This window comes from Castor canadensis, chromosome 4, assembly GCF_047511655.1.
Source record: "Castor canadensis chromosome 4, mCasCan1.hap1v2, whole genome shotgun sequence".
NCBI classification, from domain to species: Eukaryota; Metazoa; Chordata; class Mammalia; order Rodentia; family Castoridae; genus Castor; species Castor canadensis.
The window spans coordinates 68,212,364-68,229,936 of NC_133389.1; the positions used below are offsets into that span (position 1 = coordinate 68,212,364).

The 17,573-nt window shown below is 42.2% G+C and overlaps 1 protein-coding gene across 2 annotated transcripts in view; it reads right to left on the reverse strand.

The window, feature by feature from the left end:
* The window catches only part of Rab31 (RAB31, member RAS oncogene family), a 136,723-nt gene that overhangs the window by 63,781 nt on the left and 55,369 nt on the right, over positions 1-17,573 (reverse strand). For both annotated transcript variants that reach the window (XM_020186817.2, XM_020186819.2), the window contains exons 2-3: positions 13,212-13,291; positions 7,071-7,152 (exon numbers count right to left, since the gene is read on the reverse strand). In XM_020186817.2, coding sequence (XP_020042406.1) covers positions 7,071-7,152; positions 13,212-13,291 — 162 coding nt within the window. The remainder of the gene's footprint in view (positions 1-7,070; positions 7,153-13,211; positions 13,292-17,573) is intronic.

The window sequence follows — 17,573 nt, forward strand, 5'->3', positions numbered from 1 at the left end:
CAGGGAGGAGGAAGGCTGCCTTCCCACCTGCTCCGCAATTCAGGTTAGGACAGGCCTCAGCACCCCTCCAGAATGGTTTCTTTCCTTACTGAAGAAAGCCACTTGTCTCATTTCCTACTTAAGAATCCCATTCACCATGGAGCCATAGGCCCTTTGTCCTGTCATTTAACCAGACTTAGGAAATGACCGCACAAAAGAAAAAGGACAGGAGAGGAGGGAAAGAGGACAAGGAGAGAAAGCCACAATAGGTAAAGTACTTGCATTCCTAACAAATGCACCCAGCCTCCCCACTCCCACAGGGTCCTCATCTCAAGGGTATCTCTAGGGCAGTACAGCCTGTTCCTCCAAAGGCTGGCAGAGGAAAAACAAGGACCTCATCACCAGAAGCTCCTTATCATGTCCCAGACCAAAACACACACAGCAAAAAGTTGTCAACTGACCTGAGAGGGGATGGGAATGAGGTGTAGGGACTTCCAGTGGAGTACAGAGCGAAGCAGTGAGCAGACCCGAAAGAGGTCAGGACAGGGCTGGCATGATCCTGTGCTGAGCCTGGGAGCTTCCTTCCCATAGGGCAGCCTCCAAGCCATCCTTACTCTCCTGCACTGGCATCCTGATGGCCAGGCCCACTTTCCTAGACAGTTACCCATGGAGCACCACAATCCTGGGTCAGCCAGACTAGTCTTCCTGTCTTGGTCTTCACAAACAACTTCCCAGGATTATGATCAATGCTGCTGCTGCTGCCATAAAGCCCACAGCCCTTAGAAGAGCTGGGCAGGGTCTGTCTTCAGTTCCTGCTCACCCTCAGCTACAAGTTAGGGAAAGGGTAACCTGGTCACCATCGCCATCCCTGTAAAAGGGACCGGGGGAAAAGCAGAGAGTGTGTTCACCCCTCCACAGGGGAATCCTCCTCTGGGGAAAGTGCCAGAGGGCAAAACTCTCTCCCCTACAGTAGGCTAGGAGCAGAGCCCTGGGGTATAGTGTGTGCTGGTGGTGTCCAGCAGGACCTGCACTGCCCACTTGCAGGCCAAGCAGAGACCAAAGCAGGAGCTGCTGTTCCTAAGCTCCTAATAGGCCCCATTCTTCAAAATTTGGCAAAATGAAGATTTACTCTGACTGGCAACAGCCTATGAGTAGTGAACCACTTTCTTTCCATAGATTTTGAGGTCCTGAAGGAAGAAAGAAAGAGAGCAAAAGGATTTCTTTTAATGTTTAGAAAGCCTGAGTTTGCTCTCAGACATGTGCTTGCCTCCAGTGTCATGTGCCTTCTTGAGGGACCCACTCAGACCCACCCAGCATTTACCCTTCAGTTGTGCGTTTCCTGACACTCTGAGCACACACTCGCACATCAGCTGACCCATTACTTGCAAAAGTCCCCCCTCATTGATGAACTCAGCCTGGCTAAACAGCACAGAGTCCCCAATTTTCCTGATTGCTTCAACTATCAGGTCCTACAGAAGGTAACCATGGCTTTCTCTCCTTCTTGGGTACTAAGAGTTCAAAGGCAAGTCATGACAGAAGGAACAAGTAAAGATTAAACAGTGCTGGAGGTGGAGCTCAGTAGTAGAGTGCTTGCCTAGCATATTCAGTGAGGCCCTGGGTTCCATTCCCAGCACCACATAAAACATATTACATAAACTCAGATAGTACAAATATAGATGTTTATTGTATTATTTTCTAAGATTTTTTTGGAATGCTTGGAATATTGCATGGTTAAAAGAGTATGAATGGTACCAGGAAAAAGGTGCAAGCCTCAGGAGTCAGTGAATGCAAATGAGCACATTCTCCTCAGCATTATGTGTTAAGTGACAAAGTCTGGTCCCAGGTTACACAATATTCTGAAAAAAATCAAATATGGTGCAAATAATACTACCTTGATGATATATTCATTCATTTAAGGAATATAATTAAGGACTGCATGCCACTCAAGCCTATATAATTCCAGCTACTGGAGAGACAGAGATAGGGAGGATCAAAGTTCAGGACCAGCCCAGGCAAAAAGTTAGTGAGACCCCATCTCAGCTAATAAAAGCTGGGTGTGGTGATGTGCACCTGTCATCCCAGCTATGTGGGACCTGTAAATAGGAAGACCAAGGTCCAGGCTGCTTGGGCATAAACAGAAGACCCTATCTCAAAAATAACCAAAGCAAAAAGGGCTGGGAGTGTAGCTTAAGTGGTACAGCATCTGCCTAGCAAGCAGGAGGCCCTGAGTTCAAAACCAGTACTGAAGGAAGGAAGAGAGGAAGGGAGGGAGGATTAACTTAGTCAAATATCATGAATTTCAAGCCTAACGGCTTGATAAATTTTAAGTGATAGTTTCAGGAACAAAATTTTGTTTATGGTTCTGAGGCAGGATAGAGCAGGGAAAATGAGGCATGGGAAATGGCAGCCAGGAATTCAGAGATGAACACTGTATTTATGAATGACTTGATTAAAGGCACACAGGCACTACTTCTTTGCTTGAAGCCTTACACCCCCCACCCCCAATAAGCTGCAGCATTTAGTAAAAAGGAGAAAAGGGGGGACTCCCTCCCTCTGACGCTGCCCACTTGCCCCTTGCTCTGGGAATGAGCAAGGATATCTTAGAAAAACACACTTAGCCTGAAAAAAAAGTGGAGGGAGGAAGGGAAGGAAAAAAGGAAGGAAGAAAGGGAAGGAGGGAAGGAAGGAAGGAAGGAAGGAAGGAAGGGAGGGAGGGAGGAAGAAAGGAAGGGAGGAAGGAAGGAAGGGAGGGAGGAAGGAAGGGAGGGAGAGAAAGAGGGAAGGAAGGAAGGAAGGAGGGAGGAAGGAAAGAAAAAAGGGAGGGAGGGAAGGAAAGAAGGAAGAGAGGGAGGGAGGGAGGAAGGAAGAAAAAAAGAAAGGGAGGGAGGGAGGGAGGGGAGAAGAGAAAAGAAAAGAGATTGGTAATGTTCCACATACCAACAGCACAAAAGGGCAGTGGGCAAATAAATCCCCTTCTCCCTCCTGTAGACCACTGTGAGGTGTGAGTTCTGTATCAGCCTCCCCAAGACATTTGCTGGCCTCCTACCCTGTTCTCTTCACAGCTTGATGAAACACAGAAGACAGCACAATAACCATCCAGAAGGGTCAAGACCGAACCTCCACAACCCACAAAAATGGCAACAGAAGCCTCACCCTCTCCCTAGTTCCTGTGGGAGCAGCACACTGAATGCACAAATCCTGACAATGTTAAGCTGCTAACAAATTGGACAAGTGGTCAACTGGAAAATACATTTTCACAACCATGTTTATGGAGACACTCTGGGGATTTCCCTGTAGCCACCAAAAGAATGAGACAGGAAGCCCATGCTACATGGATGAATGAAGAAAGCAAGATGCAGGCACAGTGTCAAGGCTGGATGCCCTCCGAATCAAAGAAGGAATGGAGGAGGAGGATCGCTTTTACATTTCAGAGCTCAGAGAGAAAGTAATTTTTCATGAGTAGATAAATTTGTGTTACAAATACTAGAGGAGATTAGTACCGGGCAGTAAGTAGGGCACTGAGCAGGATGCTGTGCATGCTTGGCAGGCGTTGGTGCCATCACCTCACAGGTAAAAAAATACTGAGTTATTAACATATTAAGCACTGGGCAGAGCACTAACCCTTGGAGGACACAGAAATCTTTGTCTTTATATCATCATACATCCAAAGAAAACGCTTGTTTAAAATTATGAAAGGAAGGAGAACAGCAGCAGATTTCTACAAAGACAAGGAGGGATAATAAAATTCACTGGGCTCAATAATTAATGAAACAGAACAAATAGCAATAGGCACAAGCAATAGCAGGGAATTTATTTTTAGCTCAACACTAGGCAACGTCATTACAAGCACAATTAAAGTCTCAACAAGCTACCAAAGACAACTGAAAAACTGCCATGGCTGGAGAGATGCTAGACTCCATCAAAGGACAGCAGACAAGGCTGACCCTGGGAACCAAGTCAGGGCTTGAGGTGAGCGGGAAAAACAACCATGGTCTTGTGGCTGTTGCTCACATACCCACTCTCCACAAGTCTAGATTCTAAAACCACTCACCTGAATTGTTATCCCAAACTAAAGCCCCCTTCCAGAAGTATAGAGGAAGAATATCACTACCATGGAGCAATGCCTTGTACATAAAATACTAGCGTTTCTAAGAATTGTGGAATAGGGCTGGGGATGTAGCTCAGTGGTAGAGTAACTGCCTAGCATGCACAAGGCCCTGGGAGCCATTCCCAGCACTGCAAAACAAAACAAAACAAATTATGAATATATTAATATAGTCACAAGTGTCTACTACTACTAATAGTCAAATTTTTAGAAAAGTACTTATAATAGCTAGAAATACAATCAGCTGAGGATTTTCCCTTGCTCTTTTTCTTCAGCATAATCATTAAGCCAGAAACAGTAAATCTCATGAAAAGCAGTCAACCTATTAGAATAGGTAAGTAAGTGCCCAGGATTCTGTTCAGATCGGACAGAAATCTCTCCTTAATGAGACTGTACTATCAGATGGAAACGGCAGGTTGTGAAGAACACGATCCTGATGAGTGTGGTGGTTCATGCCCAGGATCCCAGCTATGTGGGAGACACAGGCAGGAAGAGCAGTCTGAGCAATACCTGAAAAATAACCTGAAGCAAAAAAGGTCTGGAGGAGTGACTCAAGCAGCAGAGTGCCTACCCAGCAAGTGAAGACCCTGGTTCAAACCCCAGTACCACCAAAAAATAAACAAAAATTTAGAAAGACTCATGATCCCATTGATGTAAAAGTATCATGTACAAAGAGAGATGGCTGAAGAATAATCATCTAATGTTAATGGTGGAAATATCTGGGTGGATAATTGCTTTCAATTGCATGGCTTTTGTGTGATTTTTCAATCAAAACAAAACTATAAAGCTTAGGACCTGGATTGCCAAATTCAAATTTCAGCTTTATGCATTATTAGCTGTGCGATACCCTGATGACCTCACTTGTAAATGGGGATGGGTGTCCATCCCTCACAGGGCTTAATGCGCGTATACACAGAAAAGGCACTGGGAACAGTGCAGGGAGCACAGTAAGTCTCCAGAAAGCAGCAACCAGTAGTGGAAGCAGTGGTGTGGCTAATGCTAAACCAGTTACTTGTAAAGTTGACTTATTATGCTAGGTAAAAGCAGTTGCAAAAGCAACCAATGGGAAAAGGGGGAACAAGAAAACCTTTCTGTTTAGGTTATGTAACAACCCAGAAATAAAACAAAAAACTCACAGATCAACTGCAAGGCACACACAGGTAGGTAAAGAAGTAAGAGTCCTAAAAAGACATTTTCCCTTGAGTTGGTTACTTCATTTGGGGCGTCAGCAGGCACAGCTAAAAGTGAGTTAAAGAGGGGCCCCAGGTTGGCATTTCCTATGTGCACAAGTCTGTGCTCTCAATTTAGCAGCAGAAGACATTCCAATGAGGTTAGCTTTTGTAGGCCAGAAGATTCATCCCATTTTTGTTTTAAGTTTTTAAAAATGCCTTAACCTACAAATACTGGAACTTTAGTTTTTAAAGGGGATTTATATAAAATGAAAATTATATAAACTAATACTTGATTAATAAAGATTAGATAATAGGTTATGGATTGTCCTGAATGCTGGGTTTCTTTCAGAGAGAGAAAGACAATAAACAAGATCCTCTCAGACAGACAGTAAACAGTATCACTGTGAATTAAATTGTGTATTACAAGACAGCAAGAGTTATGGAGACAATGAGAGCAGGAAGCGAGTGGAGGCGTATGGGCAGGAAGTGTTGCGGTGTAAATAGGGTAGGTACAGGTGATATTTGAGCTTGGATAGACAAGAGACAGCTGAGCTAGTTTCACTCTGTAATTACCAGTTCTGCTTAAGTTTTGAGTGGGCTGAAAGCTCTGGCTGAGCCGAGGTGCTGTCTATCTCTGCGCTTTATTTGTCCTGGTCACTGCTTTCAGAGCTGATAGTATACACGATAGTTATGACACAGACCCCATGTTGGTTTATTTCCCCTTATTAAATCTTGAAGCTCTAGGCATGAGCTTCCTATATAATCTTCCACATACATGTTTTTAGCAAATAAAGAGAATTTAGAAGAAGAGAGAAATCTGCTGTTTCAGTCAACCCAACATCCATTCCCCCACTTTTCTAGAAGAAAACCCAATTTTTCCTTGGGGAGCCAAGCCTACCTTACTTCTAGTCAATGGGGCCAGGGGAGGGAGGATACCTCACATCCCTCTCCAGGGGTGAAGTGTATTACCTGGCCCCACCAGTAGGGGCACCAAATCCACCTGTAAGCTGTACCCAAAGCCAGCCAATGAGAACCCACAGGCAACAAGACACAGGTTCCAGACCAAATTAAAATATACTGACACGAGGGATATGCTGAGAAATCCCTTTGAACATTGACTTAAATATTAATAACAAAAGGTAGGACTGTAAAATAGGTAAAGGGGGAAAACTTGTGGGAGGGAGGAGGGTGAATGAAGGAGATTAAGGTGAGGGTATGTGGTTGATGGGCTTCATATACCTACATGAAATAGAACATGCTTGAAGTGGGATGAAAGGGGGCTAAGGGGGAGAGACGGTGGGGGTGATCTAACCAATGTACAATAAAAACTCATTTGGAACTGTCACTCGGAACCTCCCCTGTACAATGAATATATCCTAATTTTAAAAAATTAAATTAAATTTAAAAAGACACATGATCCCCCTAGCACAGTCATGCTCCCTTTCCTGGGTTGATAAAGCAGCAGAATATAGGTCCAGAGTGGTTTGTGGGGTCATCCTTGCCATCACTGGGGAAAGGAGTGAAGAAGGTCTGCCTGAAGAGGAAGCCAATGAATGGTTCAGCCACAACTGCACTAAGTGGAAAGAAATGGGAATAAAGGCAGATGAGCACCCCTGGCAACGTTTGGGAACCTTACCCCACCATAGCAACTCACTTAGATTTTCATACACCTCATTAAAGTACAGGTCCTTTCCACTGAAGTTATCCCAATCAAGGCTTCCACCACCTGCAACCAATACCATCTTGCCTAATACAAAGAGACCTTCAAAGCTGGTCTTCATTTTCCTAGAAAGCCAACAGAAGTGTACACTCACCCGTTCCTGACCAGCAGTGTCCCAGATGAGAAACTTGTGAAGCTCATTTCCACAAGACACAGTTTTGGTCATGAAAGACGCCCTGAAAAGAGAGTTAACAACACCTCCACATTACTAATTCGTCACTAAGTTCCACAGGCCAAGCAGGGTGCTGGTGGCTCAGCTCTGTTAATACTAGCTACTTGGGAGGCTGAGATCAGGAAGATTGCAGCTTGAAGTCACCCTGAGCAAATAATTCATGAGACCCCCATCTGCAAAATGACCAGGCCAAAATGGATTACAGATGTGGCTCAAGTGGGACAGCGCCAGCTTTGCAAGCATAAAGCCCAGAGTTCAAACCCCACTCCCACCAAAAAAAGATTCATGGGTCAAATGAGTTAACATTACACCTCAATAGGACTCCAAGAGTTCTTGTCCTTCAAGAACCAGTAACAGAAGAGAAGAGCTATTAGAGTCATCCCACCCAAAAGAAAATATTCTGCATTTTCTATTAATCCAACTGGAGGTTTCCAAATGAAACAAAAAGAACATACTCACAAGACACCAAAACCAGTTAGCTTCAGTTGTTCTAAGATAATACTCCCCAGAGCTCAAGGTGGTATTAAATATTTGACCTTAGATACTAGAAGCTTATTATTACAACAACATGGCATTTTATCATGTTATGGCTTTGAATCCTCAATGCCAAAAAAAAAGCTGCCTTCCATATTTATCTATGCTAATATGAACCCAACCCACGGAGGAACTAATAAAATTATAGCTAAATCTCAATTTGTTTGCAGAAATGTAAGGATAAAGACTGAACATAACAAAAATCTATGCTTTCTCATTAAAAAGGGAGAATTTTTAAAGCCTCAGTGGATCATGAAAACAACTGCAGATTTCCTCTTAATAAGCATTTTCTTTGTGCTCATAAAAGGCATAAAAATCCAATACAAGGAATATTTCATAGGCTTGTCTTTCTTCTTCTATGAGCTAGTTTTTCATTCATTAAAAAACAGAACTAGGGGCATGGCTCAAAGTGGTAGAGTACTTGGCTAGCATGCACAAACTCTTCCCTCCGCCCTCCCCAGAAAAAGCAAGACAAGCCTCCTAAAACAATGGAATAAAAATACAGTCACCAACCTATGTGGCATTCTGAGGAAAAACACGTAAGAAAACAATCAGGCAAATACAGAATGAGGTACATTCTACAAGTCAGCCAGCCTGGATGCTTCACATAAGCTCATGTCACGAAAGCAAAAGGAACAAAACAAAACAAACAAACAAAAACCCCACAAACAGCAGCGAGATATTTCAAGAATCTAGACTAAGAGGAAGGAAATTAAACAAACAAATGCGACACATGGGCCTTGAATTCTGACTTAGGGGAAAACAGCTCTAAAGGCTACTTTAAGGACAGTTGGAGAGGGACTGGGAGTGTGGTTCAGAGGTGGAACTTTTACGTAGCATGGGTGAGGTCCTGAGTCAACTCCCAGCTTCAAAAAAGGAGGGGGAAAAAGAAGAATAAGGACAAACAGAGAAATTTAATTTGGACTACATGTGAGGTATTATCATGGGGTCAAGTTAATTTTTGAGGTGTGATATTGATGTCCTCCCATGTTCTTAATCCTAGAAGACACAGACTGTGGTTTGGAGGGGCACAGAGCAAGATATGTTTCAATGGCCGACCCTGTTCCACTCAGTCCAGCTCAGTGTTGCTCTCAACTTGGGACTCATCACAGCACTGTTTTCTCAGCCTCTAACTCTCCAAGGAATAAGAGGCAAACTACATTAAGTTCCAAGTAGAAAAGTATACATCCCACACCCCAGCAACACACATACACATATCACAGATTAACAGACAGTTCTAGTTACCAACATACAATTGCACTAAGTGCAATTTGTCTAAGTGATATGACCCACCATTATAAAAACCACATCTATTCCTTTATTTCTTTAAAAGTGCTTAAAATAGATATTCCAGACTACTGATCAGAGCAAATATATTCCAAAAACAGGTCTTTAATTTTTCCCATAAAAAAGCATTATGCACACATCCAAAAAATGAAAATAAAGGAAATAAATATCAACCATCATTTTATCATCTAGCCACAGTCACTGCTAGTAAGTTGGTGTCTTCCCCAATTACACTTATACAACTTTACCAAGAAAATGAATCACACTCTACTAAATTTTAGTTCCCCTCACTTTATATTTCATGGATATCTTTCTATTTCTATGAATAGAGATCAGTATCCTTATTTAAAGTGACTGAAATATTATACATCACATTATGGGTTTATTCGATACCCCATTGGTGGACATTTAGGGTACCTATTTTTCACTAATAACTCAATAAATATACTTGTATTTACATCTCTGTGTCATTGTACAACTATTTTCTTAGCATTAACTCTTTTGTTTTTCTTGCTTTCATTTTTTGGGGGCAGTGGTAGTGCTGGGAATTACATCCATGGCTTCAACAGCACAAGCTAAGCATTTGCTCTACCTCTGAGCTACATCTCCACTTCCCCTTAGACTTAGTTCTTAAATGCAGCTATGATCCATTTTTGACAGATGCCAAACTCAGGCAGTTCCTGTTACAGCGTGTATGATGGCTGTGTTTTCATTATGCTCATTACAGGTCTGAGCATCATTTTTTGAGTTTTCTGTTTCCTTGTGTTTTCCTTTTTAAATCTCTAGCCCATGACCTTTACTCATGTTCCAGTTGAGATAGTCATTCTTTTCTTACTCATTTTCTAAGTAAAAACTTTATACTAACCTTTTGTAATAATATATTTTTAAATAATACTGTACAGTTAAATATTTGCCCTTTAACTTTATTCATGGATTTTTTTCCCTAAAGGCATTGGAAAACTTTATGGATACAAGTATATCAATATTGTGGGGCTTTGTTTTTTTTACTTTTACGCAAGCCAGATTTTCGCTCATTCTTCTATATAGCCTAGGTACTGAGATAAACAATATATCAACCTTGCCCTTTCAAAGTTCTTCTCAGGCTTAGAAAACAAAGCTCATGCCTTTAAAACCTAACATCATAAACTTTTAGGGCTGAAAAAATAAACCACGTGAAATACTCATTCCACCCCTTTAAAGAGGAGAAGTTCCTAAGAACCAAAAGAAGGCCTGGTCGCTGGTCAGATCTAATGGCACAGCAGGACTGGAGTCCACAGTCCTTGTTGCCAGCCTTAGAGAAGCTACTCAATTTCCTCATCTGCGGAATGGGGCCAGTACCTATGCTTCCAAGTGTAGCAAATCTACAAGCCAGATTCCCCGACCACTGAATCTACTAGCTGTGGGATAAGTACTCAAGTCTTCTAAAACTAAGCATTCCATTTATAGTAACTTCCAACAATCCATACGTTTCAAAATATGTTCCTGCTGGCTTTATTTTTCTGAAACCAGAGTTTGGAAACATTTTCTTAAAAGTTCCAGAAGAGGAATTTTTGGCAATTTACACTTTGGAAAATTAAACTATGTCAGGAAAAGTCAATGGCTAAAGTTTGGGGAGTTGAGCCTTGTTGACTCTAGAGGAACAGCGAGGGGCAGGACAGCAAAAGTGGAGCAGCCCCCTCACAGAGCTGCGGCTTCCAAAACCTGTGTGATGCTTACAGGAAGAAACAGAGCTTAAGATCATATGTGTCAATTAAAAAATAATACCTGAAGCTGGTGAATATGTAAAACAATAAGGACCCTTCCTAAAAAGCAATATTCACCATGATTCTAAAGTATGTTCTTATTCTTGAACTAATTATTCCATTGTCATGAATTTAACCTAAAGAAAGAATTGGAGGCACACATTAAGTTTATTTATACTAAAAAAATATTTAAGCAACTGAAATGTCTTAAATAGAAAATACAGTCATTAAAAACCATTGTTTTTAAAGGCCATTTAAAAAAATTAGACATACACACAGAGAAAAAAGATTGGAAAAAAATAGCAAATGTGTACAGTAGTTACCTCTGAAAGGTAGATTATGGGCAATTTCTATATTTTCACTTATGATTTTCTTCATTTTCAGTTAATAGTCACCAAAAATATTACTTTCACGTATTTTTGAAGATAATGTCATTATAACATCAGAAAATTTCAAAATATATTAAGTAGAAAATAGATTAAAAACTAAATAAATATGTGTGTATACATACTATGGTTTCTATTTTTAGAAGCTCTGTGTATTTTGGGATTTCTAAAGTGAACATGAACTTTTTGTTCTAGGGTTTGGGATGGAACTCAGGCCTCTTGCATGCAAATCACAGGCTCTACCACTGTGCTACATACCCAGTTCAATGTGAACATTTTTGTTCACATTTTGTTTGGTGTGACTGGGATTTGAATTCAAGGCTTTAAACTTGCAAAGAAGGCACCCTACTGCTTGAGCCACACCTCCGAGCCCATTTTGGAGAGAAAATGTCCAGTGCTCAGGCTGGCCCTGAACCATGATCCTCCCAATCTCAGCCTCCAAGTAGCTAGGATTATAGGCATGAGCCACCAGCCCCTAGCTAACATGAACTTTTATAATCAGAAAATTTATACTTCAATCGTGGCTCTGGAAATCAGGGAAATGCTCAGTCATGAAAAAGAATAAGAAAACCTACATGGGTTTCATGCTGTAGTATATTAGGAATAATGCAATATATTCTCATTTTTAGAAATTATTTGTATGCCTACATATACATGGAAAATGCTTAGTACACTAAGCATGCACTTTGGACTTTAAATAATGTTATGTAAATGGAAGAATACAGGATTGGACAGCTAGTACAAAATATTGACTTCATTTTTTATTTTATGTATTTCTGCAGGGTCTGAATTTCATAATAAATATTATAATTTTAAAAACTATTATAAAATTTTAAATTAATACTTTTAGAGGTGTTTTAGATTTGCAGAAAAATTGACCAGAAAGGACAGAGAGTTTCCATGTTACCGTTTTTTTAAACCTGAATGAATTTGCTGGACAAAAAACTGTCAGCTGGTGATCACCTCCAGAATGGCTACTAACACCCAACCACTCTCCCCACACACACATCACCCCTCCCACCATGAGGTGGGGTGTGTTTCTCTGTCCTTGAATGCAGACTGACATGATGACTTGCTTTGATGCAGATAACGTACCTATTGTACAATAGTGCTCAACACTCATGCTTGCCATCTGCATGCACTGACCACTATTTGTGTATAAGCAGGCACTGCCTTTTTATTTTAAAAATGTAATTTAACAGGCTGGCCTCAAACGTGAGACTCTCCCCCTGCCTCCTGAGGAGCTGGGATTACAGTGTGCACCACCACACCCAGCCACCTTCATAACCCTTGACACATGCTTTCATGAACTTGTTTCTTTAAGCATTCTTTAGTTCCAACAGGAGGTGGATTTTCTAACCTACATAGCTCCAACCATCAGTCTCGTCACCCACTGCTTGTGAGCACCTATTTATTCCCTACCATGAATTCTCTCCACCTCCCATTCACAGAGACCACCCCCTCTCTGCTCATTAATCTGGCCAGTTCCCCCAAATACACAGACTTGTTGTTTCCCTTTGATCTCATAGAGAATACAGTATCTTCAGTATGAAAAATAAGGAAGGCAAAATTCTAAGAGGGTGAAAAGCAAGCACCTGAAAAAAACACACATTAGGTCACAGAGCTCACGGGAAAGGGAAGATGGGAGAAAAAAACTGTACGCCCCAAGGTTCAGGTCTCAGACCTGAACAACCCACTGCTACCCTGTCCTCCAAGCGTAAGTGCAGAAATACTGGCATTAGATTCATCCAGAAAGGGAAACTTAATCCGATTCAAAAACTGTCCTACTGCCCTGATGTGTGAGGACATGTCAGGGATAAATACCAGGCAAGCTGGCAGCCATCAGGATTGGTCCTGTGTGTTATCTCCCATCTGGAATTTATGCTCTTAGAGAACAAGGAAATGGTCTTGGGCTGCAGCAAGAGGAGGGTTGGTTTAAAAAAAAATGACAGGGACAATAGCCTGGACACAGGGTTGGAAATCCCTGAATTTCTGCAGTCTTCTATTGGAATTTATTCTCACTGGTGGGGATGGAAACCATGGCCCTGCTGAAGACTTAGCCGCAGACAGAGTGACCTGTGTGCCCTGAAAGGGTAGGAACACACAGAACTTACCCAATGGTGGGGCTGATGTTGTGGTCAAAGTGATCCTGGACAAAGCGGCACACAATGCTTGACTTCCCAACCCCGGTGTCCTGGAAAAGAATGAAGACAGCCATGAGTACCATAGGGCACCAAGTCTGCCCCACAGGAGCATGCAACCAGAGGACACAGTGGCTGCTTCTCTGCTTGTCGTGATCAGCATTTTCTATAATGCAAATATACTGCTTCCACAGAAGGAAAAGTATGGTAAAAAGTTTTAGAAGACTTAAGAAGGAACCGTGGCATAGGTCTCCTATATGAAAAGTTTGACTTTAAAAGCAAATGATCAAGGAGAAAATGTTATAACTCAAAGAAGTGTGTCTTTCTTCAGACACTGAAATCCGCAATGAGATTTGAAATGCCAATCAGCAAGGTGAATTATTCATATCCCTTTTCACTTCTATGTTTGGACAACAATTCCCACAAACCTGGGGCAGGAGGCACCTGGGCTTGTGACACTCATCAGGACAGTCCAACCCAGGCCTCCCCACCATGAGTGCAGTCTGTATTGTCTCTGGGCCCCAACAACACACACACCAAAGCTATCCCTCCGCAGTGTGCCAATCCAAGTACAGAGCTCAAAGAGGTGGCAGCAGCAGGAAGACAGCAGGGCAAAAGACTCCAGTCAGTGCCCCTGCTCAATCCCTATCTTCCTGTGCATCCTGGCCCAGGTTTCCTTGCCCTCCCTCAAACCAGCATGGTTCTGGTCCTTCCAGATGCTCTTAGGCTCATTCCCCACGGACAGGCACACACTTGCCCTCTTCCATCCCAAAGAATAAGAAGCTGCCCCTGCAAACAAGGCAAATATCCCCTGCTACCACCATTCTGCCAGGAAGTCAACTGTTTTCTACGACTGCCACATAGCAGGGTGGGGACCTCACCTCCCATTGACACACTCCTTTCTTTTTTCCTCCACCACAGTTTAGGAATTCTTTCTTAGGGCTCTTCCATCCATCATTTATGCACTTGCTCATTCTTCACTCACCCAACAAGCATTTGTCACACTCTGCCTTCCCCAGGTCAACACTCTGCTGGAGCCCTCTGTGGAAGATGGCGGCCACCTCCTTGGCCTGCAGGAGTCCCAGAGCAGAGCTAGGTGCTTGACAGAGGGTCATCCCAGCAAGCAGAGGTGGGATGGGCTACTCTCTTGTAACCAGCTCAGGCACCCAGGACACTGAGGCCAGCTCTTGCCTGCCATGCTTTGCTCCTGCTTTGTCCTCCTCTTATCCTTTCCTTTCACAACCAGGTTCACCCTCCTTCTGAGCCCAGAACTGCGAAGCCTCTAGTTCCCACTGTCAAGGCCCTTCTGCCCTGAAGCTCTCAGCACAGATCACAGTGGGCTCATGTGGCCTTGGTGCATGGAGCCTTGACAGGTGCTGCATCGTCTTAGCTGGGATGCTGCTCTGGGAAGCACCATCTTAAGAGTCCATCTACCCAAAGGCTCTGTTTCAAACAATTGACCGCAGTCCCTAAAATACCCTTCATGATGAAAACTAAAAAGCCATCTTACAATTATTAACTCTATTCCTTGCCTTCTGCAATGGCTAAGGCTAAAAACACCAACTTTTGTGCAGCAAGCCTACTCAAATTTTAGCTGTAACCACTGATTTGTCAGTCAAACGCCCACAGTGTTTCTTTCCTTTTTCTTTTAACAATACAACTCTAAACATTTCTCTCATATGTTTGATAATTTTAGTTTGTCTTGGAAAAGGGAATAATTTACAAGTCATCTCTCTGGCTGGTGACTTTGCAACAGGTAGAGAGACTAACTGCAATGCTGGGACCTGTGTGCTGTCCTTTTCCAGGACAGCTGCTGCTCCTCTGCAGGCCACTAGGGGAAGACCTGCCTAAGCTTGGGTGGAGAGCCAGGAGGCCCTCTGCACTGTGACTTCCATTTCCTGCTAGAACCTGACTGAGACTGCATCCCATAGAAACAATTGCACTGTGTACTATGACACACAAAGAGGGAGAGGTCCACAAAGTCACAACTATCACACATGAAAACAAAGAGGTGGAAAGCAGGAAAGAGAACAAAACTAACCGAGTGAAGACAGAGTGCATTTAAAGAGGCAGGCTGTCTTCAACAAATGGTGCTGGGAAAACTGGATATCCACATGCACTGAAACTGAAACCAGATCTCTGTCTTTCACCCTGTACTACTACCAATTCAAAGTGGATCAAAGATCTCAATGTAAGACCTAAAACTCTGAAACCTCTGCAGGAAGAAAACAGGAAAACACTGGAACATATAGGTATAGAGAGTAACTTCTCGAATAGAACTCCAATAGCTCAGCAATTAAGAGAAAGGGATTGACAAAAGGGACTACATCAAACTAAAAACTTCTGCACAGCAAAAGAAATGGCCACCAGACTGAAGAGACTGCCCACAGAATGGGAGAAAATCTTTGCCAGTTATCTGACAAGGGATTAATAACCAGAATTTACAGGGAACTCAAAAAAACTAAACTCCCAAAGAATCAACAATGCAATGAAGAAATGGGCAAATGAACTGAACAGAATTTTTCAAAGGAAAAAGTACAAGTGGCAATAAAATACACAAAGAAATGCTCAACATCCCTGGCCATAAAGGAAATGCTAATCAACACAACATTAAGGTTCTGCCTTAGAATGGCTACCATCAAGAACACCACCAACTAAAAATGCTGGCCAGGATGTGGGAAAAAAGAACCCTCACACACTGTTGGTGGGAATGTAAATTAGTACAACCACTGCAGAAAACAGTGGAGCTTCCTCAAAAAACTAGAAATAGAAGTACCATATGATCCAGCAATACTACTTACTCCTAACCATATATCTGAAGAAATGTAAGTCAGGATACAATAGAGACACTTGCATACCCATATCTACTGGATTACTATTCACTATAGCCAAGCTATAGAAGCAGTCAGATGTCTTACAACTGACGAATGGATTAAGAAGATATAGTATATGGAACCGGAGATCATCATGTTAAGCAAAGTAAGCCAAGTGCAGAAAGAAAATGGATACCCGTTTTCACTCATATGTGGAAGACAGAGTCAAAGGATGAATGTATACACAAATACAAACATGATCATACATACATATGTATGGAACACATTTGCAATAGTGGGTCTGTATGAGGGAGCTAGGAGAAGAGGGAGAGGAAAAGAAAATGAGAGAGAATAAACAATATTGAAATACATTGCATCTGTGTAGGAAGAAGGCATAATGAAACACACTAAAAGCTGTTGAATAATAGGGTTAGGGGAAAAGGGTAAGAGAGAATAATACAGGGGGTGATTAAAGTACAATATATTCACAAATGAAATACCATGGCAAGGTCTCTGAACAAATGAAGGACAGGGATGTAAAAAAGATCCTAGAAAGGGGAGGATATTAACAGGAGGGGAGGGGTGAATGGGGAGGATAAAGGGAGTAAATATGGTCAATGTATTTTATATACTTGTATGAAAATAGATACATGAAACCTGTGGAAAACATTTTAAGTAGGGAGGAGTAGGAGGAGGGAGAATGATGATGGGGGTGAGCCTAACCAAGGTACATTGCAAGCATATGGAAACACCACAATGAAACTCCCCTATTCAGAAATGTCACAATAAAATCCCATCCAACCAATATATGTTAATAAAAACATCTTTTTTTTTTTTTTAAGCTGGCTGAGAGAGGAGGGTCCCAGCTGCCCATTAGCTTTATTTCTGGTGGACTTACACTGATGGTAACTCGTCTATGTGTAAGTTTTTCATTTTATATTCTGAGGATATCATAGCTCATCTTGTTCAATCCTCTGCTTTTGCAAAAGAGGTAGCTGTGTGATGTCCTCAAGTCACCCAAAAGGTTGGTAAAATCAGAACCATTATTCTGAGCCCTTGTCAAATCCTCCTAAAGCTTTTGCCAGGTAAAGTCAACCTCCCTGCCAAGCATGAATTTGTTTAGAGAAAAAAAAAAAAAAGCCTAATTCCTGGAACTCACAAGGGGAACTTTCCATTGCTTTCTAGTTTCACCTTGCACTGCTCACCCTGTTCAACAGCCTCATGTTCTGAAGCTATCACTGCTGTTACCTTGACAATAACGAATAGGCACATACTGCTGATTGTTGAGGAAGCTTCAGAATAAAAACCAATGCTGCTTCCACAAACCAGAAGGAAAGTTCAGTGAGGTCCTCTGTGGGTTGTCAAGGCATCACTGCCTCCTTCTTTGTATGGGTGACATCAAATGTGTGCTAGCGCCTAGCAACTGGTTCCCTCTACTGACTGGGAAGTGGACCCTTCATAGGATATTCTGTCCATAATACAAGCCTCTAGTGCCAACGATCTCTGCATTCACATGTAAATC